The following is a 25,717-nucleotide window of genomic DNA, read 5'->3' on the forward strand; positions in this document are numbered from 1 at the left end:
GCTGTTGCCTTCAACGCGTGCTTCCAACCAACCAGACACGTTAGCAAGCATGCAAGTAACAAGCCAGCCGGCCAGTAGGACATCGCAGATCGATCAACGCGTTCCCTCCACCTCGACCTCGCTTCGATGCTTGTTTCTGCCAGCCATCCCATGGGTGTTATACACTTAGGTACTGCGTAGGTACGGATACTCTGTATACTTCGTAGGTACTCTCTCTCCAGGACATTGAAACTGGATAACAACCCTGCCAAAGGAGGCGCGCAGGAACGGATGAGCCGGCATGATTGGCAGACGGCCTTGGTACCCATGCCGCCCTCCGCGAGCCACAGGCCCATCCCGAAACACCCCAACCAGGGTCCAATCAAGTGGGTCGTACGAGGCTCTAGTGATGCAGTATTGCATCGTTCGCACGCAAGTGTGGCTCACCATCTTGGATTTCTTGGGCCTTTTTTGGAGCTGGGGAAATAAGGCAGTGATTATGATGATAATGATGCTGTTTGTTGTCTTGGTGATGACTACCTACACAGCATCTAGACCTTGCAGTCCAGTACCTACACTAGGTAGATAGCTACTTACCCCACCTACCTAGGTATCTCGGTTGCTCGATACGAGAGGGTTCCTGACGGTGAGAACGCCATCTGATCTGACATGTGCTTCGTGCACCGCAGAGACGCCAGTTTTGGCATGGCCTTGAGAATGCCCAGATAGTGTACTTGCAAACTTATGGGCAACTCGGACCTCCTATCGAATAACACCCGATGTCTGCGCATTCACTCAAGTGGCACATTGGTTGGACTTGCTCTTCAACGACGCTGCCGGTGGGAACTGTCATCAAAAACGTTGAGGTGCACCCCGACATGCCAGAGGCGCAATGGCATAATGACGCCGCCGCCAGCGCCAAGCTAATGTCATGGCCATGCCTTCCCCAAAATCACCTAGAGGCTACAGATACCTACACCTAGGAAGGTAGATACCTAGGTACCTGGGTTGAAGGTAGCACTGCAGATACCTATGTACTCATTAGGTAATCAGACGACGAAGTCGAAGAAACTCGGTCACGTGCCGTGAGACCATAGTCAGCTTAGCAGGCATTTACTTCACCCAGCGGAAGACCCACAGAGGCAAAGCGGATAATTCGATTATCCGGACCCTGTCCCGGACCCCTGCTCGGACCACAGTTGCGGTCTCAACGGGACTGGCCCAGCCAGTCAGTCCAGCCACTGCTACTGACACTGCCTACTGGACCCGAACCACCCGAACCTTCAACAATCCTAGCGCAAGTGATCTTTTGGCCGATTTGATTAATTAATCCCCCATCCAAGTCCCAGTTCACGATTGTTCTCGAGTGGCTTGCTTGCTTGTATGCCTTGACGACTCGCCCATGATACCCAAACCCTTTCGTCTTTGAACTCTTTCATTTCTCACTTGTTCATTTCTCGACCTGTACAGCAGTTTGCCACGTTCAACAGGCTGTCTGCCCCCGCACCCCCCCCCCCGTCTCTGCTGCTTCAACTGCGCACCTAGCTTTGACTCCAAACTTCAACCTCGAACCCTGCGAGCTCCCCTTAACTCACGTGTCCATACCCCGAAATCCGAATTCCGAATTCGATTCGCGGCCATCGTCAACCCTGCTTACGAGCTCACGAGCTTTTGGCCATCCTGTCTCATCACCGTCCACCGTCTAGGGTCACTCATGAGTTCCTAAAAGATCTGCACTTCTGCAAAGGGCTTACGTCCCCGCTGCTGCTGCTGCCGCCGCCGCCGACTCCCACCAACCCATCACCATGGACGACCCCGCGATGGAGCCGCTCATGGCCGCGGACGCTGTCGCCCACCCTCACCGGCGCTTTTCGTCCTCGAAACCTTCTTCTGCCCTACACGAGTATGCGAGGCCACGATCCCAAGCCAACGATGCCGGCGCACTCGATCCAGACACCTGCCGCATTTGCAGAGGAGAAGCAACCGCCGACGAGCCTCTCTTCTACCCGTGCAAATGCAGCGGCAGCATCAAATACGTCCATCAAGACTGCCTGATGGAGTGGCTCTCCCACTCGCAGAAGAAGCACTGCGAGCTGTGCAAGACGCCATTCCGCTTTACGAAGCTGTACTCGCCCAAGATGCCCAAGACGTTGCCTGCCCACGTCTTCGTCGGCCACATGGCCAAGTATCTCTTCCGGAATCTCCTCGTATGGCTACGAGCTGCCCTCGTCATCAGTGTCTGGCTTTGTTGGTTGCCCTACCTGATGCGCTCCGTCTGGGCTTTCTTGTTCTGGGTCAGCGACGAGGGTCTGGGCAGCGGCGCCCTGTGGAACAGTTCGAATGCGACCGTCAGCCGCGGCGTCTCGGTTGCCTTCTCTGTCGCCAATTCTTACGTCTGCCCTGCATCGCCGCTCCTCGAACCAACCACGACGCCCGCAAACTTGGGAACCATGCTGAAAGACATTATCCAGGGACAAGAACTCCCCTTCAGCCGGTCATTCCACGGTGTCAACATCACAACCAATGATTCCATGTCGGCTGCCCTCTTGAGGATGCTACTCGGTTCCATCACATCCTCGGGCTCCACCAATTCAACTGGAACGCCCACCGGAGGCGGTGACCCTGTCCTGGACCGCCACCCGTCTCTGTTGAGCGGCGTGTCGTGGTTGCGGAACATGACTAGATATCCAGTGGTGAACCGGACCATTATTGGCGTGCTAGAGGGCCAGATCATTACAATCCTAGTCATCATCTCGTTCATTCTCGTCATCCTGGTTCGCGACTATGTTGTCCAGCAGCAACCGGAAATCAACATGCGGGCTGCCTTCGCTGTCAATGACAACCAGCAGCCGCAACCTCCTGTGCAACCGCAAGACCAGCACCAACATCATCATCACGAGCATGATGACGACGCCGACATGCTTGACAACTTCAATGACGAGGACTTGAGAGGTCCGAGTGAAAGCGATGAGGATGACGACGAATCGATAACCGGCCAGCGACCCGGAGACCAGGAACCTATGTCTCATGTGCCTTGGAACGACCAAGAAGCGACAGCTGAAGCTGCGGGACCTTCACTGCCAAGGCATCTCGACACTCTTGGTCCGCGCGCTTACGGCAACACCGGACCGGAATTCGACTTCAACACGCCGCCAGAAGGTCGCACCGACAAGGACAAGGACACACAAGCCCCTGTCGCAGCTGTGCACGAGTACCTGCGGATATATCGCCAAGCCAATGGTGATCCCGAAAAGATCCTCAAAATCATCGAGGACGAGGACTTGGACGAGCCGCTAGGCTACTGGGCCAGGATCACAAAGTCCATGATGGACAAGAACCGAGAGGCGGGCGTGACTCAGCCGAGGAAGAATGACTCCAGATCCGATGGACCCTCGACCTCCAGAGATTCGCCAGCCCCGACTCCCTTCACGGTTCAGCTGCCTGCCCCCTCAACACCGCAATTCTCCTGGCCCACCTACCATTCAGGTGAAAATAGCACGGATGAGAGTGGCAAAGGCAAGGGCAAGATCGCACAGCAAGCAGACGGGCAAGAACCCGTCGATCGCGGCGAAGGTGCAAGCGAGTGGAGGTCGACATCCTACCAAAGCCCCCTACGACCTAGATCTGTCTCTGACGGCCCGCAACGGAGCGATACCATCAACCCCCTGGCAAACAACAGCTGGTCTTTCTCGGGTCTGAACACGACACCTCCAGCTGAGCCCGTGACTGAGGAGCCGGTGCAAACGTCCGGCGCCAATCCCCGAGCTTACGATATTGGTCCTTCTGCAGGTCGCTCCACTCCGCCCCGCAGCAACTCCCCCGAGTACGGCTCCGACCTGGATTTTGGATTCGGCGTTGCGGAGCCTCAAGAGAACGGTTCTTTCGATCCCCGAGGCTCAGATGCGCAGCCCGTAGATCGCGTTGGCCCGCGACAAGACGATGGCACCGTCGTAGAAGCGGTCCAAGAGAACAACGACATGCCAGAAACCGAGGACGTCCGAGTGGCTCAGCGTCCGCCTCTTCAGCGAGGGGTCATGGACCGAGTCGCCGACTTTTTGTGGGGCGATATTGAGATCCGAGAGCTGGACATTGGCGGACGCGACGACGAGGCTGTTCATGAACATGATCATGACAGCGACGATGATGAGTTCGATGACATGGATGATGACCAGGACGGCGTTGAGCAGGATCGGGAGGTTGTCGAAGCGGCCGTCGCCGCCGGCCTTGACCCTGAAGCGATCGATGATGCCGAGGACTTCGAGGGCATCATGGAGTTGATCGGCATGCGCGGGCCCATCGCGGGCCTCTTCCAAAACGCCATCTTCTGCGTCGTGCTCGTTTCAGTCACCATCTTTGTCTGCGTCTTCGTACCTTACAACCTAGGACGAATCAGCGTCTGGGCAGCGATGAACCCCATGCGCTTAGTTCGTATGCTTTTCAGCATGACCAAGTTCGTTCAAGATGTGGCGGTTGGCGTCATGGCCGGCCTGGGCAGCCTCGCTCTGTCCTTTGTTTACACGACAGGAAGAATGATGGGCTTCCCAGCCGGGAACGGGGTTGGCTTGCTCATGACCAAGACTTTCAACATCTTCATGAGTGCATCGAGTCGGGTTCTCGAAAGTCTGACCAGCGAATTGCCAATCATCTCAACCACCGAGATGCAGAACTTTTCCGCCATCAGCCACGAGGCACTCCTCAACTTCAAATCCTACTTGTCTGGCTCGCTTGCCGCTGTAGGCGACATTCTGAGCTCCATTTTCGACCGCGACCTCGTCACAAACGCCAAGCACGTGGCATCCCTTTCTGCAAATGCAACCATGTTTGCGTGGAACGCCGCTCGGGACGTTCCCATCAGCGTCCTCAACCCTGGCTCATGGGTAATCAGCTTTAGTGTGCCTGAGCCTTCGGTAGCTGTGAATCCTGCGTTGTCGTATTGGTCAGGCAACGACCGATTCTGGGCCATTCTCTGCGGATACTTTACCTTCTCGGCCATCAGCGCGCTCTACTTACGACGCGGCTCCCCGTTCTCCACCGGACCGACAGGCCAGGAGTGGGAAGCTTCGTTGATCGACTTGCTCAACCAGGCCAGCGGCGTCATGAAGGTCATTCTCATCATCAGTATCGAGATGCTCATCTTCCCGCTCTACTGCGGTCTCCTCTTGGACGTCGCTCTTCTTCCCCTGTTCGAAGCAACCACCCTCAAATCCCGGGTCGCCTTTACGATCAACTTTCCGCTAACCTCAATATTCGTGCACTGGTTCGTGGGCACAGGATACATGTTTCACTTTGCACTGTTCGTCTCCATGTGCCGGAAGATAATGCGCAAGGGCGTTCTCTGTAAGTTTGTTCGTCTCGTGCCCCCAGTTCATTCGCCCGCTGACACTGGCAGACTTTATCCGGGACCCCGATGACCCAGAGTTCCATCCTGTCCGCGATGTACTGGAGCGCAACGTCATGACGCAGCTGCGCAAGATTCTGTTCTCCGCCTTTGTGTATGGCGCACTTGTCATCGTTTGCCTCGGCGGTGTGGTCTGGGGTCTGGCTCTCAGCCTTCCCAACGTGCTGCCCATTCACTACTCGTCCAACGAGCCTGTACTAGAGTTCCCGGTCGACCTGCTCTTCTACAACTTCGCAATGCCTCTGGCGGTCAAGTTCTTCAAGCCCAGCGATGGCCTGCACGCCATGTACACCTGGTGGTTCCGGAAGTGCGCTCGAGGACTTCGCCTGACCTGGTTTCTGTTCGGCGAGCGTCGCATCGACGAGGAAGGGATTCTGGCTGTGCGCCCGGGTTCGGACCTCGAGAACCTACCATGGTGGAGGCGACTGTTTCTGGAGGTCAATAAGCAGGACAAAGTTGTGCCGAAGACGTGGGAAGATACCTTCGAGGGTGGCACAGCCAAACCAACATCATCAATTCCCAATGATCAAATGATAAATCTGAGTCTCAGAAAAGCTAGGCTTGTACGCACCGGACAGTTGATCGAAGACGGCCAATATGTGCGCACGCCTGCGTCGGACCAGGTCAAGATTCCCAAGGGAAGACGCGTGTTTATGCCCGTTTCCGAGGCCAACACTCGTTTGGACGGCAAACCCGACTCCCCAGACACGGACCTCTACTCGACAGACCAGTATCAGCTGGTGTACGTCCCACCGCACTTCCGAGCCAGGGTCTTCCTGTTCATCATGTTCATCTGGATGTTTGCCGCCGTTACAGGCGTGAGCTTCACAATCGTGCCTCTTGTTTTCGGTCGCAAGATGTTCAAGGTCCTCATCCCTGCGCATATCCGGACCAACGACATATACGCTTTCAGCATCGGCATCTACATCCTAGGTTCCGCAGCCTACTTCCTCTTCCACGCCCGCTCCATGTTCAGAAAGATGACGGCCTGGGCCACCAAGACCCTGCAGTCCGTGTGGCAGAGCAATGCTCCGATGGGGGTAGCACTCATGGCAATTCAAGTAGTCAGGCTTGCCTATGCGTACACCATCCTTCTGATCATTTTCCCTCTCATCCTGACAGCGCTCATGGAGCTGTACTGCCTCATTCCCATGCACACCTACATGTATCCGCCGACACCTTACACGGCCGGGACCAACAACAACGGGCAGTTCAAGGACGGCGTCATCGTTTCCAACCAGCACACGGCAAGAGTCATACAATCGTGGACCTTGGGCTTGCTTTACGTCAAGCTCGGCGCTCGCGCCATCACCAGCCTATACGAGGGCACCCGCATGGCCCAAGCTGTGCGCGCCGTGCTGCGTCGTGGTTGGCTGCAACCCGACGTGCTCGTTCTGACGCGGGCGTTCGTGGTGCCTGGCCTCCTCATCGGGGGGCTCGCGATCTTTGGGCCTCCTTACGCCGTGGGCTGGATGGAGTCTCACGGGGTCCTCGGAACACCGGGGCCTGCACCTCACGAACTCAAGATGATTTACCGTTTGTCGTACCCGGCCGCGGCGTTCAGCGCGCTGGCTGCTATGGCTTTCTGGAGCATCGTGGGCGTGTTCAACAACTGGAAGGCGCGCATCAGGGACGAGGCCTACCTTATTGGGGAGAGGCTTCACAACTTTGGCGTCGGTGCTGCTGGTGCCGCGAGCGCGCGTAGCCCTTGGAGAGTCAGGGGTCGTGTATGATAACACGGCCGGCGTGTGTTCCGATGAACGAGGTTTCAGTTGTGCACATATTCTCATAGAAGAACAAGAGCATCTGGCGAACAGTGCTGTTTCGTATAACTTGTACAGAGCAGAGAGCTCATGACCCCCCCATGTATACATGTACATAGATGGTACAGTGTCCTATTCATACCCAGCTCCAATGGCTGTTTTTTTGTTCGATCGGGGATTTAGGTTTGTGTTGATTACCACAGGCTTCTCAAGATGTACACAATTTCTGTTTGGGTGATGTACATGATCCAAGAGCCCAAGACTGCAAGCCGTTGACAACTCGTGTGTACGCAAAACATATTCTCAATGTGCCGTGCTTTTTGACGGCTGTGGACTTCTCTTTGATAGAGAAAACCCAACCGATGAATTGTTCATATCGTTTTATTGCAAGCCGCCAAAGGCCATTATGGGGGGGCTTTTTTTTTTTTCTTTTTCCAAAAATATTCAACATACAAAAAACAGGGACGGGGGGTGTGTTTCTCTTCTCCTCCCCCCTTCCTCCCAGGCAAACAAACTAGAAGAGCATGGCAGCACCGCCGACGGCAGCGGCGACGGACGTAAGCAGTCCGGCGGCGACGGCGCCGGCGGAGAAGAGGTTCCCGACGGCGACGCGGGGGGCGGCGGAGTTGGGGGAGGTGGAGGCGGAGGCAGAGGCGGCGGGGGTGCCGGAGGAGGGCGCACCGCCGGCGGAGGCGCCGCCGCCGCTGACGAGGGCGGTGAGGGAGGAATCGCTGGTGAAGTCGGCGGTGATGGTCGCGTTCTTGCACTCGGAGCGGGTGGGGGCGGTGCCGGAGACGAAGTTGACGGCGGAGCACTGGGCGGGCGTTAGTCGGGGCTTTTCTTTTCTATTTTTTTTTCCCTCTCTCCCTCTCTTTCTCTCCCTCCCCTTTGATTTCATTGACTTCTTATGACTTACAACGTACAGCAGGCCGTCGGGCGAGTGGGCGACGACGCTGATGATGCCCTTCTTGCCGGTGAAGTTGCCGGGGACGACGATGTGGGGCTCGCAGAAGTTGCCGAGGCCGGTCTGCATGACGATGGGGAAGAGCTGGACCCAGCCGCCGGCGGCGGTCAGGTCGGTGGTGGCGCGGAAGAGCCAGTTGCTCTGGGGGTGGCCATTCTGCATGCCGATGGCGTCGCCCCCGACGTAGAAGTCGGTGGTCTTGGTGGAGGAGGAGACGGAGAAGCCGCCGCAGGGGGCGGTGGCCTCCGACTCGTCGCTGTCGCTCAGGGGCGGGGGGAGGGTGAGGGAGAAGTGGGCGGTCGCGACGGAGGCGAGGGCAAGGAGGGGGAGCAGGACACGGGTCATTTTGGCGGCGGGTTGCGTTTGTGGTTTGTGGTTTGTGGTTTGGTTTATATGTTCGTCTTGGAGGTGACGAATGTGTTTGAATAGAGTATGTCGGCACGGAGACGGCACGGAGCACGAGGCGGTGGAAGAGGTCTTGTGGTAAGGATTGGACTTTGAGATGAGATATCAGAAGGCTCGACACAATGCTGACGGGGCACACGGGCTGTTTATGAACGGACGCGCGAGCATAGGAATTGGTCAATTGGAAGAGGGAGGCGAAGAGGAGGGGGTGGGAACTTGTCCCGAGCAACGGGCTGATAGGGCTAAGCCTGGTTGCACCGTTGGTCTCGAACAAGCCAAGCTTAACTGTGTTGAGAACACGAGAGCTCTTCAAGGCCTCACACGGGTATGACGGCGTCATGGGGGATCCCGGGGGAACGGTATCATCGCAAACCGAGGAGCCCGGACGTGACGAGAGAACAATCCTAGATTCGGGATTCGGCACAGGGACAAAGAACTATAAAAGAAGCTGGCCGTGACTGGGCCGGTTGCTGGACTTTTCCCCTCACGGCCTAAGAGGGATTCAAGTGAAAACTTGCTCACGGCAGCATGATCTCCAGACTAGCTCCAGAGCTTCACAGGCAACCGGGGTTGTATATTTGCCTTTGCCCAAGATGCGGGGAGACGGCGGGATGTTGCTACGGGCCCTGAGAACGACTCATATGTAGAGATACAGAGGACGATAGGGACTACAGGCTATTTGGGAACCGAACGTCGAGGCTCTGTCGAGAGCTGCTCGATATACAAATAGACCGAGTTGTCGCCCAGCCATGTCTCCTCTTAAGACAACGGTGTCGTATCGAGCAGTCGTCGTGGGGATTGGGCCATATCGCCGTCGACGGAGTAGTCCAAAGTGAAGAGGGATGGTGATTAAACCTTGATCGGATTAGCTCCGTGATATGCACAGGGGTTCGATGTCCTTGGGCCGAACTCGAGCCAATCACAGAGCGGAATGAGGGTTGTCATTGAGAGGGTTTGAGCAAATTGTGGCGTCTGCGCGCGCATTCCCTTCCCCCTCACTCTCTACCCCGGGGCTTTGGGACTGCGTCTAGTAACTATGATGGATAGACTCCAGGGGTGCTTCATCTACTGTTCTGAGAATGTTTCTTAGGCAACATGACAGTGTTTGGTGAGTTGGAGACAAAACCCTGAATGATTCCGGGGGGTGTGCTTGATGTTTCTTTGCGCCTGTTTGAAGGGGAAAGAGACGAGAAAGAAGCATTTGAAGAGACGGATAGACTATCGACAGGGTGGACAGATAACTGTGTAAGTGTGAAAACACAAATTGCCCGGCCTTGGTCATGTTTGATATGTAACACCGCGTGCCCCGTAGCCGTAGCGTTCAGATATCGAAAAAGTGAATCTTTCTGTTCATGTAGAACTCAGCACGCCGTCCTGACTGGGTTCGGCCGAGTTTCGAGTGGAAGTGTAGCCGAGACCGTGGACAGGCATACCTTGCCGTACCAACCGAGTCGACCCTCCCCCGTGGGAGAGCGGATCATCAAGTCAAGTTGCCTTGTGGGAAGCATCCCACCCCTCATGCCGTTCCATGCCATCCCATGCCATGTCATTGCCATGCCCGCTCGGATGAGCCCTGGGCCGCGGCGCGCTAATTGCATAGCAGTGGCAACGACCGGCCCTTCCAGCAGCCGCCCTCTGAGCCTGCGTATCATCTGCCAAGGTTAAGCCGTTCCATAAACAGCAGTTTTGTCTAGACTGATCTTTACTAGTATCTGACATCCTGCTCATGCTGCCGAGAGTCTGCGTCTGTCTTGAACTTGCTCAATCCACCTCATCGCCAACCGGATCTCCCGTCTTCAAACGTAGGAACGTCGGGCCTTTGGAAACTAGTTACAGGCGCTTCCCTCCCGTCGTCTCGCCACAGAGCAAACAGCGACCTTCACAGCCCTTCACTCACGTTCATGCGCCGATGAGAGGGGGGTTTTGTTTGTGAGATGGTTCCGCAAGCTTCGTCATAACCTCGTGACCTTGGCGCGGCGCTGTTATTCCTTTCCCGACGTGTCCTCGCCGCCGCTGCTTTTTCCGCCTCTCACTCGATCCTGACACGCGCCGCCGACTGAGAAATACGGACGCTTTTGTAAACTGACGGCGCTGGGTATCGTCGACCATCTCGAGGGCAAACATACTGAAGTTGGGCTCTCGCACCAGTGTCGTTGGCTTGATCGCTTGCCGCACAACGACCCGGTGCTTATTCATCTCACGGCAATGAGCCATAACCATGGAGGAGGAGGAGGAGGGGGAATGGACGGGATGGGCGGAATGGGCGGGATGACGATGGGAACGGCGCTGTTCCAGGACACCAACATCCAGCTCGCGCAGTCGTTCTGGTACATCATCGCCGGCGTCGTGGGGTTCCTCGGCATCATCCGGGGCATCAACTACCTCGAAGGCCTCAGAAGGTGAGAAGAGACCCCCCTTCTATTTTTCCTCTTGAACCATCCCTCTCTGGTGCTGTGATACTTACACATCTAGGCTACGGCGATGCCGCTCCGAGTCGGTACGGTTCCCGACCCGCCCCTCGAACCGCATCACGCAGACATGGGCGACGGCGACGGCCATCGTCCGCGAGGCGGGACACCCGCAGCTTTACATCCCCGTCCGAGGCATGCGGTGGGCGACGCCGCCGCCGCTCGGCCGCGTGCTCGTCCTGCTGGCATACTGGGCCGTCATCATATACATGATGGCCAACGACGCAGTCGTCAAGGACGCCTACTTCTGGGAGCGCATCGGGTTCCGCAACGCCTGGGTGACGCTCATGCAGATGCCGCTCGTCTACCTGCTCTCCATGAAAGTCAGCCCCGTCAGCCTCATCGCCGGCATCTCGCACGAGCGGCTCAACTGGCTGCACCGCTGGGTCGGCCGGACAATGTTCGTCACGGCGACGGTGCACGGCTTCCACTTCTGGACCGAGTGGGTGCGCGCCGACTTCGTCGAGGCGCAGCTGCGCATCCTGCCGGCCATCAAGTACGGCCTCGGGGCGTGGGGTCTGCTGGTCTGGACGTTCCTCGTCGGGGTGCAGCCCATCCGCGGCATGGCGTACGAGCTGTTCGTCGCGCAGCACGTGCTGACGGCCGCCCTTTTCCTCTGGCTGGTGTACGTCCACATCCCCAACTACGCGCAACAGTACCTCTGGTTCGCGATCGCCCTCGTCTGCTTCGACCGCCTCGCGCGGTGGGCGTTCCTCGCCTGGCAGAACATGCGGCTCCGGCCGCCGGACCGGTCGGCGTGCAAGAGTATGAGGCGCCTGGGGCACGAGGTCCAGGTCCAGGCGGTGGGCCCGTCGACGACGGTTCTGACGATCAAAGACGTGCACTTTTCGTGGAAGGCCGGACAGCACCTGTACCTCTGGCTGCCCCGGGTCGGGCCCCTGGAGGCGCACCCGTACACCATCGCCTGCGCGCACCAGCTGCCGGACACGTGCGTGTGCAACAGCATCCAGCTGGTCATCCGGTCGCACGGGGGCTTCTCGAAGCGGCTGCACCGGTACGCGCAGAAGGCGTTGGAGTCGTCGTCGTCGTCGTCGTCGTCGTCGTCGGGGGGGAGCAAGAAGGAAACGCTAACGGGGTTCGTGATGGGCCCGTACGGGGCGCCGCCGCGGTGGGACATCTACGAGACCATGGTTCTCATCTCGGCGTCAACGGGGGCATCGTTCACGCTGCCCATCCTCGAGAGCATCGTGCAGAGCGGGCGGCGGCGGGGCTGCACGACGCGGGTCGAGTTCGTGCTCCTGGCTCGCCAGGGCGAGGAGATTGAGTTTTACACGCGGCGGCTGCGGGAGTCGATGGACCGCGCGCAGCAGGCCGGCCTCGAGCTGCGGGTGCACATCGCCATCACGCGGTCGGGCAAGGCGAGGGAGGGGGACGCCTCGGCGGCGGTGCTCTGCCTGGACGACGACGACGACCGCGGCGGGGGCTTCGGCACGACCTCGTCTTCGTCGTCATCGGCGGCGGCGGCGGCGGCGGCAGCACAACACCGTAGGGACACGTCAGACGGCTCCGTCAGCGGGGACTGTTGTCGAGAGGAACAGGCCATGCTGGACCTGGAGAAAGGGGACGGGGTGCAGCTGACGCAGCGGCCGCGGAGCGGCTCCATGGCGGGCATGGTGAGGGAGTACTACTGCCGGCCGGACCTCGAGGAGCTCATCAGGGAGCCGGTGGAGGCGGCGGGCGGCGACACGTCGGTGGTGGTGTGCGGAGGACGGTCGCTGACGAGCTCGGTCCGGAACTGCGTGGCCGCGCTCTCGGACGAGAGGGCGGTGCACAAGGGGACGGGGGCGCAGGGCATCCATCTGTTTGTGGAGGAGTATTCGTTCTAGACGTGTGTAATGCGTGTGTAATGACGGGGGGGCGGTAATACCATTTGCTTTCATGGGGCTTATATTTATAGAAATGAGACGACAGAATGATCATTCGCCGCTTGTGGAAATAACCAAGCTTACTGCGGACGCAGGCCGTGAAGGCAACAGTAGGAAGGACGTAATGAAAGTCCCAAATAGAGAAACCAGGATCTGTACAATGTGTTTACACACGTTCTGGTAGCCAAAGTCGTCGGGTGGCAGTTATCTATTGCAATGAATAGCATGGGTTCAAAGCCCCGTAAGCCCGTATAGTCATGGAGAGGCTATGGGCTCGCAGAGCTAGACCAGATGACTATGTATACTTGAAAGTACTTGGGGGTTTACATTCATCTCAGAGAATAAGTTGACTGTTGATCATGCCTCGTCTCTACGGATAAATAATCCAGCGGCAAAAGCTAGATCCCATCAAGCTCAATGTTAATGAACACAGAGGGCCTACCTCTTTTGGCTATCTAGTATGCCATGTGGTGTTGGCCACAATTAATGCTTGAGGGCCGAGTAAGAAGTGGCTGTCGGTCTGTTCGTGTCTATGTATTACGTTTGGCGCGAGGGAAGAGAAGAAATATACTTTGTTGTAATTGCGATATTATCAGAGTATGGAGTGACGCAGACTGCATAATGGTAGCCGAACAGAGGACCAGTTACGAGGATATAGCACAGATGGATAGATTGGCTATACGATATGAAAGTCTGACTACTAGTAACAGAGCTATTACAGTAAAGGTAAAATTAAAAAAGATATCACAACCACAATGGGTTATATGGCAGATTACAAAAAGTTATACAGTATATACTGCCTATTACAGTATAGTATATGAATTTCTACCAAAGGAGGCCTAAGTTAGTGTGGCTCATGAGATGAGCCACATCATGTAGGATGTCACATGACCGACCTTGAGCTACCTATCCATGAGCCCTGGCACATGGGTTACCGTTTTTGACAATTCAAGCCTCTCTTCAACCTTTAGAACACCCACTGCTATGTGCCCTAACTCATGAGACTTTTGTAGTGTGACCTGATTTGAAGTGCTACTGACTGGAGCTTCAGTGTAGCAGGAGTAAGAAGGCACGTATGAACGTTCTTACACGACGATGCGACGATAGAGACGCCTTATATGTTCGTGTAAGCTCATGTCAGAGAAATCCAGATTCATTCAGAGCCATAAAGATGTTTAACTCGGCAATCAAGGACATCGTACCCCTAAAACCAAAAAGCCAAAGACGTACACAGAGCTAGGGAGGCCGAGAATCGAGTTTAATCACAGAAACAATGAGTCTTGCACGAGTTTGCTTTTATGAGTCAATTGAAAATCTCATGAGCCACACCACCATATTTGGCAATCTCATTATACACTGATTTTGTGTTCAGGAGACAATGGACGACAATTGGAGTCATCAAGAAGTCAGTGTACCGCCTCACCGACAACAATAGGACATTTCCTCGGTGTGCATGGGGTAGCTTACCTAAGGAAGACCCTCCTTAGGATGTCACTGTTACCCCTCATTTCGGTGAGGGCTCCCCAGCCTCGGTGAGTGGCCAACCACAGCCACGAATGGGGCTGGTGACTCAGTGCTGGCTGCAATTTTTTTTTATTTTTTTCTCCATCGTTTCCCCCCCTCTATGCGACAAAGCCCTTCTGCCCCTCCATCCCCCCCTCCTCTTCCTGTCCACCCCTGGCAAAACCCAGTCAAGTTTCTTAATGACTAGCGTCGCGCGCTTCCTCTTCTCTCCTTCGTCTTCACTTCGTTCAGCCCACGTTTATACCACCAGCCTTCGCCGAGGAGCCTCTCCAGCCTCGCCTTTGACCTCCAACCATCTTCGATCGGCCTCCCGCCTCTTCTCGTCCTCGTCCCCGAATCTATCGTCTCTCGTCAACCCTCCCTGCAACCCCACCCCCGCCAATCTCGCGACAATGGCCGACCAGCTGACGGCTCAGCTGGAGAAGCTGTCTATCGGCAAGCTCGAGTCCTTCCCCGGCTGCTACCCCGACGTCAACCCAATCGACATCTACCGCTCCCACATCACCTCGCTGCTCCACGATGTGACGGGAGTCGAGAAGACCATCGTCTACAATGCTCTGCAGTGGACCCAGAGCCTGGATAAGGGTGACCTGGTTCTGGCCGTCCCTGCCCTGCGCATCAAGGGCAAGAAACCTGCAGAGCTCACTGCCGAGTGGCTCGACAAGGTACGTTCCGCCGTCGTCGATCGAGGATACTAGACGCGCCGAGCTCTCCCCCCCTCCCACCTACGCGCCCTCCGCCAGAGCAGTTGGCTAACGTCGCACCGTTTCGCAGTTCCCCGAGTCCCCCTTGATCGAGAAGCCCATCTCCCTCCAGAACGGCTCCTTCCTCCAGTTCTGGTTCAAGACCGGACCCCTGTCCCAGCTCCTCATCCCCCAGGTGCGGAACCGCGGCCAGACCTTCGGCAAGAACCCCAACAACGGCCTCAAGAACCCCGAGGACCCTTCCCAGGGCAAGAAGAAGATCATTGTCGAGTTCTCCTCGCCAAACATTGCCAAGCCTTTCCACGCCGGTCATCTGCGAAGCACCATCATCGGCGGCTTCATCGCCAACCTCTACGACGGCGCGGGCTGGGACGTCACCCGCATCAACTACCTCGGCGATTGGGGCAAGCAGTATGGCCTCCTGGCTCTGGGCTTCGAACGTTTCGGTAGCGAGGCCGCCCTCAAGGAGGACCCCATCAACCACCTGTACGAGGTCTACGTCAAGATCAACGCTGCCATGAGCGACGAGAAGGAGCAGATCGCGGCCAAGGAGCAGGCCGGCGAGGACGTCACCGCCCTCAAGGACAACAGCCTGGACGAGCAGGCCCGCAAGTACTTCAAGGCCATGGTCGCCGGCGACGAGGCCGCCGTTGCCCAGTGGAAGCGCTTCCGTGATCTCAGCATCACCCGCTACAAGGAGACGTACGCCCGCCTCAACATTCACTTTGACGAGTACTCGGGCGAGAGCCAGGTTTCCGAGCAAGACATGGAGGCCGCGGCCAAGAAGCTCCAGGACATGAAAATCTCGGAGGAGTCGGAGGGCGCCGTCATCATTGACTTCTCCAAGCACATCCCCGGCAAGGCCGGCAAGAGCCTGGAGCGTCCCATCATCCGGAAGAAGGACGGCACAGCCCTGTACCTGACCCGAGACATCAGCGAGCTCCTGCACCGCGAGAAGAAGTACAACTTTGATCACATGATTTACGTCGTCGCCTCTCAGCAGGACCTGCACCTGAAGCAGCTCTTCAAGATCATCGAGCTGATGGGCTACCCCGAAACGGCAAAGAAGTGCCAGCACATCAACTTCGGCATGGTGCTCGGCATGAGCACGCGAAAGGGCACAGTCAAGTTCTTGGACGACATCCTGCGCGACGTGGGAGACAAGATGCACGAGGTGATGAAGAAGAACGAGGCCAAGTACTCCCAGGTCGAGAACCCGGAGGCCACCGCCGACATCCTTGGCATCAGCAGTGTCATGGTCCAGGACATGAGCGGAAAGAGGTAAGTAATGCCGTCCGTACTTTTTCCCGTGCCGCTCTCCCGGTCGCGCTAACACGTTATATTACCTGCCCAGGATCAACAACTACAAGTTCGACATGGACACCATGACCTCGTTCGAGGGTGACACCGGCCCCTACCTCCAGTACGCCCACGCGCGCTTGTGCTCCATCTTCCGCAAGGCCGGCGTTCCGGAAGAAGAGGTCGTCAAGGCCGACCTCAGCCTGTTGACGGAGAAGCATGCCATCGAGCTCATCCGCGTCGTCAGCCAGTATCCCGACGTTGTCCAGAACACGCTAAAGACGTTGGAGCCCACTACCGTGCTCACGTATCTGTTCCGCCTCACGCACGTTGTCAGCAGCAGCTACGACGTCCTGCGCATTGTCGGAAGCGAGCCAGAGATCCAGAAGGCCCGCCTGGCGCTGTACTCATCTGCCAGGACCGTGCTCTACAACGGCATGCGTCTGCTGGGACTGTCCCCTGTCGAGAGGTGAGTTGCATGGTCTGCTTCAGTGCTGCAGCCACTGGAGTTCTGCTGATGCTGCTGATACCGCCTGCTCGGTAATGGCTTGCACGTGAAACCTAGCGCTGACCAACCAAACAGGATGTAAATTGTCAGCTATATGATGGAGGTCATTATGTGAGGCGAAGAGTGGGGGGAGTAAAGAAGAAAAAAATGCGGGCTCGATATAGGCTCCTCGGAAGACCAGAGCCAGGTTTTGTGAGCCCAGTGTCAACGGCGCCGACAGCATCCATTCCAGTGACCAATACTGATGAATGAGCGGTGGCGATGAAGGATATGCCGCGACCTACCTTAGGCCGCCGGCACAACGGCGATAGCTGTCAGCCGTGAATGTGGTGGCGCTCGACGCCGTGGCGACCCTGGCCAATGCGGCATCGTATGACGAAGAGACGACCTCGAGCAGAGGAGAGCAGCCCGTCGATTGTGTCTCGGTGCGATGGAAGTCCCCGTTCACCGTCGTCGGACAGACGGCATGAACCACACACACACACACACACACGCACACACAGGACACAGGACCTCGCATGCACCAGCTCACTAGCGCTGAATAATTAAAGATCTATATCTTACTAGACACCCATACCCACACTTCCACATACATATACACAAGACCAAAGACGGCCCAAGACTTGACTGCAATGACAACTGAGGGTGCATGGTGGCGGCAGCAATCCCAGTAGGGCTGCTATCGGCAAGCCAAGCAAGGCAAAGCAAAACAGAGCAAAGAAGATGGTATACATGACATTAGAGCACAGCACAGCACAGGTCGAAGGTCGCGACGAGTGTGTTTCGGCTGGGGGAACAAACTGACCCCCTTTCTACAGGTGAAGGAAAAGCGTGGCCCGTCTTTGACTGTCAAAGCAGACTCTTGACCGGTAAGCGCAAATCGTGCGACCGCCTACGATGGGCTGTACCTGGTGGCGTCCTCTTAGCTCCCTCGAAGTGGCTTCGACGGACTAGCAGCTGAGGGTGGCCTTGCCTTTGTCTTACGTCCTCGGCGACCTACGTGGGGGAGTCCCATCCCTGGGCGCCAACGAAATGATCGTCCCGCTCGGGTACCGCTAGGGTGTCATAATCCCTGCAAATACCGAATCTTGCATACGCTCAAACGCTAGAGTTGCGATGGCTTTTCGATGGTTCTGACTGGCTTTTATTTGCTGCCTGTCTTCTTGGCCGGGCTCCGGTTGGACAGGAGACGCAGCGGCGCCGTGGCTTGCAGTTGATCGACATTACCGGTAGTGACCACTACATCCAGAGTTGGCTGACCTAGGCAGGCAACGTCCCTTTATCACACATGCCCTCCAGACTCGCCAAAGAAGAAGACAGTGTAGCGGCCGTATATCCGTTCATTTTCGTGTTACATTTCCCCCCCCAGCCAAGGCCAAGTCAGGTCAAGACCGAGGGAGAGACTGACATTTCGCCCAGGCTGCGGGTCATGGGCGTTGTCGGTGCATCCGTCATGGGCCACCATCATGCAACTCGGCCTTCGCGTCTTCTCTTGTAGCTCTGAGCAACCCCCGGGCAAACAGAAATAGGTACTGCCCCAGCGGGAGTCCCCTGGCCTAGAATGTTCCCAGAGAAGAAATATCTGTTTCTTGGTACCACACTCTGCAAAGAAACTAGGGGCAAAGTGGCTCGGTGCTAGTGCCGAGACCGGACGAGCCCGACCTCGACGCCTCGAGCCCAGCGCCCACCAAACCGCAGCAGCTCTACCTGAAGCCCTTGGTGTCAGGGCGCGAGTTCAGATGCCCAGCCGATGAGACCAAGTGTGGGACTGGGAAGATCCCTTCCCTTCACTGGGTTCGACGTGGAACACCTGGCCAGCACTCGCTTCGCAGCGGCGAGGATGGCGACTCGGCTCATCTTTTGGCCCCCTGCGCTTGGAGCTCCCGCGGCTGCAACACGCATCTCACAGTCAGTCAACCCATATCCTAACCATCTCCTTGGGCCCTAAACAGCCAAGGCACACCCCTGCTGACGTCCATGACAAGGATCTAAACACGCAAGAACGGGCGTCGGTATTTGCTAGGTCTCCGTCAGCTCTGGGAGTGAGTCGATACTCTGAGGCGTTGTGTACGCTCTGCTCACTCCCACACTCTCCCTCTCTCTGGGTGATGTGTCCCTCTCGAAGCGAATCAGGTATCTCATGAATCACTGAGGAGGAGGAGGAGGAGGAGGAGGAGGAGGTTTAATGTCCACGACATGTCAGGCCAGGAACGAACGATTCCAACGGGGAAAATGTCGAGCTACCTGAACGGCTGACCTGCAAGCGCGGCACGTCAAGGTGTGCTATGTTTGGATACGATCACCAATCCCCCCATCCCGGACCTTACCAAGCCTCTAGGCGTTCAATCCTTGGCCTTGGGAAGGACGACTTGGCGAAAGATAATGTGGTCTGACATGGTTGCCTCCTCCACTGCTGTCGCCTGCTGCACATCCGCCCATCTACCGGTAGTGAGTTGGCAATATGGAATAATCTGGCATTGGCGCTTGGGGAATCCGGAGCATGCACAAACGCGTTCACTCATGTTTCCAGCCAACAAGAATAAAGGACCGTTTTGGCCGTTCCCCATCGGCCCGCTCGGGCGCCCACGACCGGATGGCTCAACTCGGCCCTGACTCTTCTTAATAACAGCTGAGAGACACACCCTCCATCCCGGTTCTTCTAGTTTCTGTTCTCCTGCAACAGCAGGACTTATTCTTTACTCCTTTTCCCTTCAACCCCGACCTTTGACGTCTTTTGGTTTTTCGCTTCTTCTTCATCACCCCCCCCTTCCCCCCCCCTCCCTTCCCCTTACGTCGTTGAGGTTTGATTCCTGTTTTTGTACCTGTGTAATCCACTTGCCCCCATCATCATGGCCATAGGCGTGGCTCTTCTCGCCTTCATCGCCTTCTGCGCATGGCGGCTGTACACTGCCATCAAGCTCAAGAGGAAGCTTCCTGAGGGGGCGAAGCCTCTCCCAGGGCCCAAGGGTACGTGGTCTTATCATTGTTGATCACCTGTATCTTCACATGTGGCTCATGGTACTATAGGTCTCCCTCTCATCGGACGTGTTCACGATGTACCAGCCGAGGCAGCTTGGCTCAAGTTCTACGAGTGGAGCAAGGAGTATGGTCCCATCTACCAGCACGAGATGTTCGGTTCCGTCCACATCTGGATCTCCTCGGAGCAGGTTGCCCACGACCTCCTCGGCCGCCGCAATGTCATCTACTCTGACCGGCCCATGATTCCCAACCTTCCAGACAACAGGACGAGCGGTGACTACCTCGCCCTCCTCGGCCGCACAGGTACGCCTATCCGTGTAAATGTTTGATGTTTGTTGACGTTAACTGACAATCCGTACAGAAACATGGAAGCGCCAGCGCAAGCTTTGCCACCACCTCATGAACCAGAGTGACAAGCAGGAGCTCCACGAGTACCCGACCCGCGAGCGTGATCGTTTCTTGTGGCTGCTGTACCAGAAGCCCAGTGAGTATCGCGAGTACGTTGAGCAGTTCACCAGCCGCACTGTCAGCCGTCTCTCCTGGGGCACTGCCCACCCCGCCCGTATCCTACGCAAGACCACCTTTGGCCTGCTCGAAACCATCTCGCCTGCCGGTGCCCTTCCTAACGTCGTCTCCTTTCTTATGCACGTCCCAGCCGCTCTGTCGCCGTGGAAGAAGAAGGAGAAGGAACGCCACGAGACTGAGTCGAAGCAGTTCACCAGCAATATTCAGTACGTCAAGGACCAGATTGAGAAGGGCACCGCGCAACCGAGCTTCATCAGCACCTTCATCAACGAGGGCCTCGGCAACGAGAAGGGCAAATGGGGCGATCTCCAGGAGGCTCAGAACGTCGTCGGTCTCATGGCCATCGCCGGTGCTCTGACCATCGGCAGCCCCATCCAGAGTTTCATCCTCGCCATGCTGCATTACCCCGAGTGGCAGGCCAAGCTGCAAAAGGAAATCGACGAGGTCTGCGGAGGCAAATGCCCGCAGTGGGCGGACCGCGAGAAGCTGCCCATGTTGAGAGCCGTCGTCAAGGAGGTCATCCGCTGGAGGCCCCCTGTCCCTACCGGTGAGTTCTGTGGTGGCTTTGCTTGGTAAGGCGCGTGTATTCTAAGGTTCGGCTGGCTGACTTTGGGTTCGCAGGCATTCCCCACGCGCTTGAGAAGGACGATGTCTACAACGGTTACTTCATCCCCGCGGGCGCCACCATCCACGCTCTTGAGTGGTAAGCATAGAGTTCACTCCCCAGCCAACTGGTCTGAGCTAACGACTGCCAAGGGGTATCACCCGTGATGAATCCACATACCCCGACCCCGAGACGTTCAACCCCGACCGCTGGCTGCAGCCCGAGTACCCGACCTACAAGGAGCCTCTCACCCGTTTCCCCACCCTCGACGGCTTCAGCCAGTTTGGTTTCGGCCGCAGAACCTGCCAAGGTATCCCCATCGTCGACCAGGACCTCTTCCTGACCATGGGCGGCATGGCCTGGGCCTTCAACATCCAGCACAAGCGCAACGCCGATGGTACCAAGGTCCCCGTCCACTGGAACGACTACACCCCGCTGCTGATCGCTAAGCCGGCCCCCTTCGAGTTCGACGCCATCATCCGCACGCCTGAGAAGGCCGACCTGCTGCGGTCCATGTTCGAGGCCGCCAAGGAGGAGGAGGAGCACGAGGAGAAGATGATGAAGCTGGGCATGCCCGACGTCGACATGCGCGACCAGAAGAAGAACGGCCCCATCTCGACCAAGCCGCCGTCGCTGACGATGAACCTCCGCCAGAAGAAGGAGGAGGGCGACCGCGAGAAGCTGTACCGCGAGCACGAGCGCGACATCCCCGGGTGCCCCGGGCGGTGGGCGACCGAGAGCGACATCGACTCGGGCAACGAGAAGGGGTATGTCGACGAGGACAGCTGCTCGGGAAGTTCGTCGCCGGCGATGCTGCCATCAGTAGAGTAAAGCGTTTTGTCGAATGGCTTTGCTGTATTGATTGGGGTGTACCGGAAACATGACATGGGGAAGCACGTAGACCAGAGGATCAGAGCATTCTGGAGGAGAGAAAGATGAGGAAGACATCCATGGCCCCGCGCCAACGGCCACCTGAACATATTACGGAGATTGAAGGGTCGTTTGTCTTGTTTTTACTATGTTTTTGACTTGGTGGTTCTGGAGCAAATAAAGACGACGACTGCCACAGCAGAAGCCGCGGGGGTTATCAAGGGGTCTAGAATGCGATATGGATATAATACCTTCTACGATGTATGAATATAGACACTCCAACTACCGCTATTAGTCTATCAAAACTTAACCGAGTATGTCTGGTCTGCGCGAGGTTGTCGTCTAGGTGAGGTTTTCATTTGTAGTGGTGTCTAAGGGACTCGATCCAACTTGATTTGACAAGGCACGAATCAACGTTTATAACCTTGTTGTCTACTGTCCTACTTGAACACAAGAGAGATGGAAATTGTTACGTGTAATAAGACATCACAAAGAAACTACACTGGTAGCGTTCCGGCACTTGTCGGGGTACTTCCTTTCATCCTCAGTTCCATCCCATCCTTCATCCCCTAATTGGTAGCGACTTACTAGGATGTTGCTAAGATACATTTATATCCCGCTAACTAACCATCTATACATCGTATGACCAACGGCCCGGCCCCCATGTTCAACAATGCCGATCTCCCTCGTCGTCCATGTGGGAAGCGGAGCCTGTGAGATGACGGACGGCGGGCGGTGTTGCTCGCCGTTCGCGGCCAGGACAGGTGGCTGAAAGGAGACCCGGAGCGACTATATTCATCAATATACAAGGTTTCTTCGCATCTTGAGGTTATTCTGTACCCTCACATGACGTTGTCCACCCATCTCCTCATCAGAATGCCGACCGTCCGTCATCCGACAGCAGAACAAAAGTCGTGGGCAAATGCCCCGCTCGACAAGCCAGTAATCGAAACTTTTTTCCGGGACGTGTCGCATGAGGATAAAGACCGGGAGTCGGCCCAGACATCAGTGTCCAACGCGGACGGCCGCCACCGTCTTGTCCTGCCAGAACGGCTTCGTCCACACAGTGATCCGCGCCAGGAAGCAACACTTGCACCTCGGGCCTCGACCGGACGAAGCCTGGCTGGCCGTGCTTGTCCAGTTCGGCTTCCTCGTCAACAGGGCCAGCCGCCGCCGTGGCGTTGTGCGGCTGCTTCGTCGCCCCCGCGGGGGAGCTCGTCGTCCAATTCCGAAGCGGCACTGCTGTCGGCAACCTCGACATGGCGGTTTTTTTATTATTATTTTTACGCAGAGTCTTGTTGCTCTTGTCTCCGCATGAAGCTGGCCGACGCTGAGCTGGCCGACTGGCTGCTTCTCACCCTGTCTCACCGTGGTGCTCGGCTGGATGGTTGCCGGCTTTGATCGGCCCGATGACGTCGGCTGCCACTCGGTCGCCGACGGCATGTCGGGCGGCGTCGTCCACATTCCGGACTGGCTGACGGCCTTTTTGCTGGTGACAACCCGACGGGACGCTGCTGAAGACGTACAGCGACAGGGGCCTGGCGCACGCGTGGCTGGAGAAGGACCGGCATAGGCTGGAGATATCCGGGGTAGGGTTCCCAGCCATCGACGAGGACACGATACCCACAGGCCTCGCGATGGTCCCGATCATATTCCACCCCGAGGCACATGAAGAAGGACGTGACGAGGAGATGTTGGTACTCCTGGCGGGGCCAGGCGGCATGAAGCGCTGCTGAACGGCCAAACAACGCACGAGGGTGGCGCCGTTTTCGAGTTGGCGGCTCTTACGGGACAAGCCGGGACCAGGCGATCGATGTTCGCGCCAAGGGAGTGGTCAGACCACCGGTGAGAAGACCTCCCGACCGTCCACGCCGGCACGCGCCGCCCGCCCGCGATACGGATATCCCCCAGTCCGAGAAAGAGAGCAAGTATTGCAGAGGCAACTCTTGCACCGAGAAGTTATAGCTCAGTGTAGCCAGGTTTTCACGATAGATACCAATTTGACTGTCAAAACTGTCCAGTAAAGGCTATCCCCAACCCCCTAGGTAAGACAATAGTGTATATCTCTAGTAAAGCAGATCGGCCGCATCCACCTGGCACTTTGACACCCATGAGGTCGCCGAATGCAATTCAATGCTTCCCCCCGAAACATGACACAAATATCTCTAAATGTCACCGTCATCACTACAGTTCTTACGACTGAACAAGGTTGGTCGGAAACTAATCGTACCGTAGAGCCCGTCTTTTCGTCGGCTGACGAGACCAAACCGCCTGCCCATCCGTTCGACGAGGCCGGTGACTAAGCGGCGAACGGGGAGGGCTCCCAGCAAACGAGACCAAAGGTTTCTTGGCATAAGAGAGAGCAGGGTTGAGACACGCTCGAGAGCCCGTTGCCCGACTGCGCGCTTTTTGTTTCCCATACACTGCCAAGCCCTTGGGCCTGCCCGCCCTGCCTTCACTCACAGGCCCCTTTTGCATGCCGACAACTCGGGCGAATGAGAGCCTGTGTGTGTTTCGTGTCGCGGAAACGATGCGATTCGCTCAGGGGTTCGGACGAAGCGCCTCTTCTCTCTGGGGCTTTGGCTGGCCCGAACCGGCGACGGACATGTGCCAGACAGTCGGACAGAAGCGCGGAGGGGCGAACTGGCACGGCGAAGCATGCGAGATGGGACGATCTGTCTCGCTCCCCACCTCCCGAACCGGCCGTGGGGGGGGGGGGGGGGATATCACAGTTGGGAAACATGGGACGAACCCTGAGCTAATTGACCGGTGGCCTCACTTCGCCACACCAAAAATGGGCCGATGTCGTCGACGGAGGCGAGGCGGCTCTTGCAAGACCCTCGCCCGCTCGGACCTCGATATAAACGCCGCTTCCTCTGGTTCGATCCGAGCAGGCGCTTCTGAAACTTGGTAGATGCTGTTTCTTTGCCGCTGTCGAGTACCGGACCATTCCGGGGCCCTAGAGCTACTCTGTTCTAGGACAACAAAGTTGAAGCTAAGATAGCGAGAGCCAGGTTCGTTGGGAGTGGATCGTGAGCGGGGGAGAGCACCATGACAGAGCAGAGGAGGCTGGGCAGACGCCACTGGCGCGCCTGAGCACGAAGCTTCTTTTTTTTTGGGGGGGGGGGGGGGGGAGCCAAGATTTCCGAGATGATGGACGCGGATGCTTGTGCCTAGTTTGGCGCAAGTCTGTGTTGACGATCGTAAGCAGGCTTCTCCTGTGACGAGCAGCAAGTCCCGCTTCACCTGGAGAGTGATGTGCTCGAACTTCACGTCATGCTCGATGGAAGCCCCCGGATACAAAGCGGTCACATGAAGACAAACAGGCTGGGCATTGATGCTGATCACCTTGTAGGCCCGCCATATCTTGTCTCGTTGAGGTAAGTAAACCTAGCTGGCTACTCAGGAAACCCATGATGCAGAAATGGCCGGCCGCTTGCTCGCTTGAGCATGATGCGGAGGCCAGGGCCCCCAACCTCCATTGCAGTCAGTCACCTGGGAGAAACAGGCCAGCCGTCATGACGGCGAGATCGTCGACATCTTGAATAGAAGCAGCCATACTGTTGCCTCATTTCGGTTTCGTCTGTAAGGCCTCTTGTTTGTGAAGGAAGCCGGACTTTGGGACATTTTGGTGTTATTCGGGTGAGGGTCCAACGCGGTCTTGGTCTGCGAGCTTTCAATGTGTGGTACCATTCTCGACCTTCTCTGACATGGTGGGACGATGGGAGGTCGGCGGTCGTGAGACGAGGATGAAGGGTTGCGGTTGGAAGTCGACCGTGCTAATTTTTGGACGTTATACGCTTGACTATCTATCTGATCTTACAACGAGACCACAGGCGCA

The 25,717-nt window shown here is 56.9% G+C and overlaps 5 protein-coding genes across 5 annotated transcripts; 4 read left to right on the top strand and 1 right to left on the bottom strand.

Annotated features, from left to right (window-relative positions):
- Positions 1 to 1,784: 1,784 nt before the first annotated feature.
- LY79DRAFT_672066 (uncharacterized protein) lies at positions 1,785 to 7,110 on the top strand (the record flags this gene model as incomplete). The annotated part of the gene is made up of 2 exons (XM_060564001.1): positions 1,785 to 5,316; positions 5,369 to 7,110. 2 exons carry the CDS (start codon positions 1,785 to 1,787, stop codon positions 7,108 to 7,110), a joined length of 5,274 nt encoding a protein of 1,757 aa, XP_060411089.1.
- A 742-nt stretch (positions 7,111 to 7,852) lies between these two features.
- Positions 7,853 to 8,449, bottom strand: LY79DRAFT_470923 (uncharacterized protein; the record flags this gene model as incomplete). Its single annotated transcript, XM_060553208.1, has 2 exons — positions 7,853 to 7,954; positions 8,057 to 8,449. Coding segments are annotated over 2 exons (495 nt in total), but the record flags the coding sequence as incomplete, so codon positions are not given.
- Positions 8,450 to 10,714: 2,265 nt separating this feature from the next.
- Positions 10,715 to 12,824, top strand: LY79DRAFT_592457 (ferric reductase like transmembrane component; the record flags this gene model as incomplete). Its single annotated transcript, XM_060561422.1, has 3 exons — positions 10,715 to 10,908; positions 10,982 to 12,262; positions 12,488 to 12,824. The coding sequence occupies 3 exons, from the start codon at positions 10,715 to 10,717 to the stop codon at positions 12,822 to 12,824; spliced, it is 1,812 nt and encodes a 603-aa protein (XP_060411091.1).
- Positions 12,825 to 14,779: 1,955 nt separating this feature from the next.
- LY79DRAFT_521531 (arginyl-tRNA synthetase) lies at positions 14,780 to 16,863 on the top strand (the record flags this gene model as incomplete). The annotated part of the gene is made up of 3 exons (XM_060555360.1): positions 14,780 to 15,052; positions 15,162 to 16,372; positions 16,446 to 16,863. 3 exons carry the CDS (start codon positions 14,780 to 14,782, stop codon positions 16,861 to 16,863), a joined length of 1,902 nt encoding a protein of 633 aa, XP_060411092.1.
- A 2,766-nt stretch (positions 16,864 to 19,629) lies between these two features.
- LY79DRAFT_317784 (cytochrome P450) lies at positions 19,630 to 22,280 on the top strand. Its single transcript, XM_060552380.1, has 5 exons — positions 19,630 to 19,865; positions 19,926 to 20,180; positions 20,239 to 20,949; positions 21,024 to 21,105; positions 21,159 to 22,280. Exons 1-5 carry the CDS (start codon positions 19,748 to 19,750, stop codon positions 21,835 to 21,837), a joined length of 1,845 nt encoding a protein of 614 aa, XP_060411093.1. The 5' UTR covers positions 19,630 to 19,747; the 3' UTR covers positions 21,838 to 22,280.
- The last annotated feature ends 3,437 nt before the right edge of the window (positions 22,281 to 25,717 follow it).

This window comes from Colletotrichum navitas (genome assembly GCF_030913465.1).
Source record: "Colletotrichum navitas strain CBS 125086 chromosome Unknown LY79scaffold_59, whole genome shotgun sequence".
NCBI lineage: Eukaryota > Fungi > Ascomycota > Sordariomycetes > Glomerellales > Glomerellaceae > Colletotrichum > Colletotrichum navitas.

Coding starts and splice junctions, on each gene's coding strand:
- LY79DRAFT_317784 (XM_060552380.1), top strand. CDS start 19,748: ATGGCCATAGGCGTGGCTCTTCTCGCCTTCATCGCCTTCTGCGCATGG. Junction 20,181..20,238: donor CGCCCTCCTCGGCCGCACAG/GTACGCCTATCC, acceptor CAATCCGTACAG/AAACATGGAAGCGCCAGCGC. Junction 20,950..21,023: donor GAGGCCCCCTGTCCCTACCG/GTGAGTTCTGTG, acceptor TTGGGTTCGCAG/GCATTCCCCACGCGCTTGAG.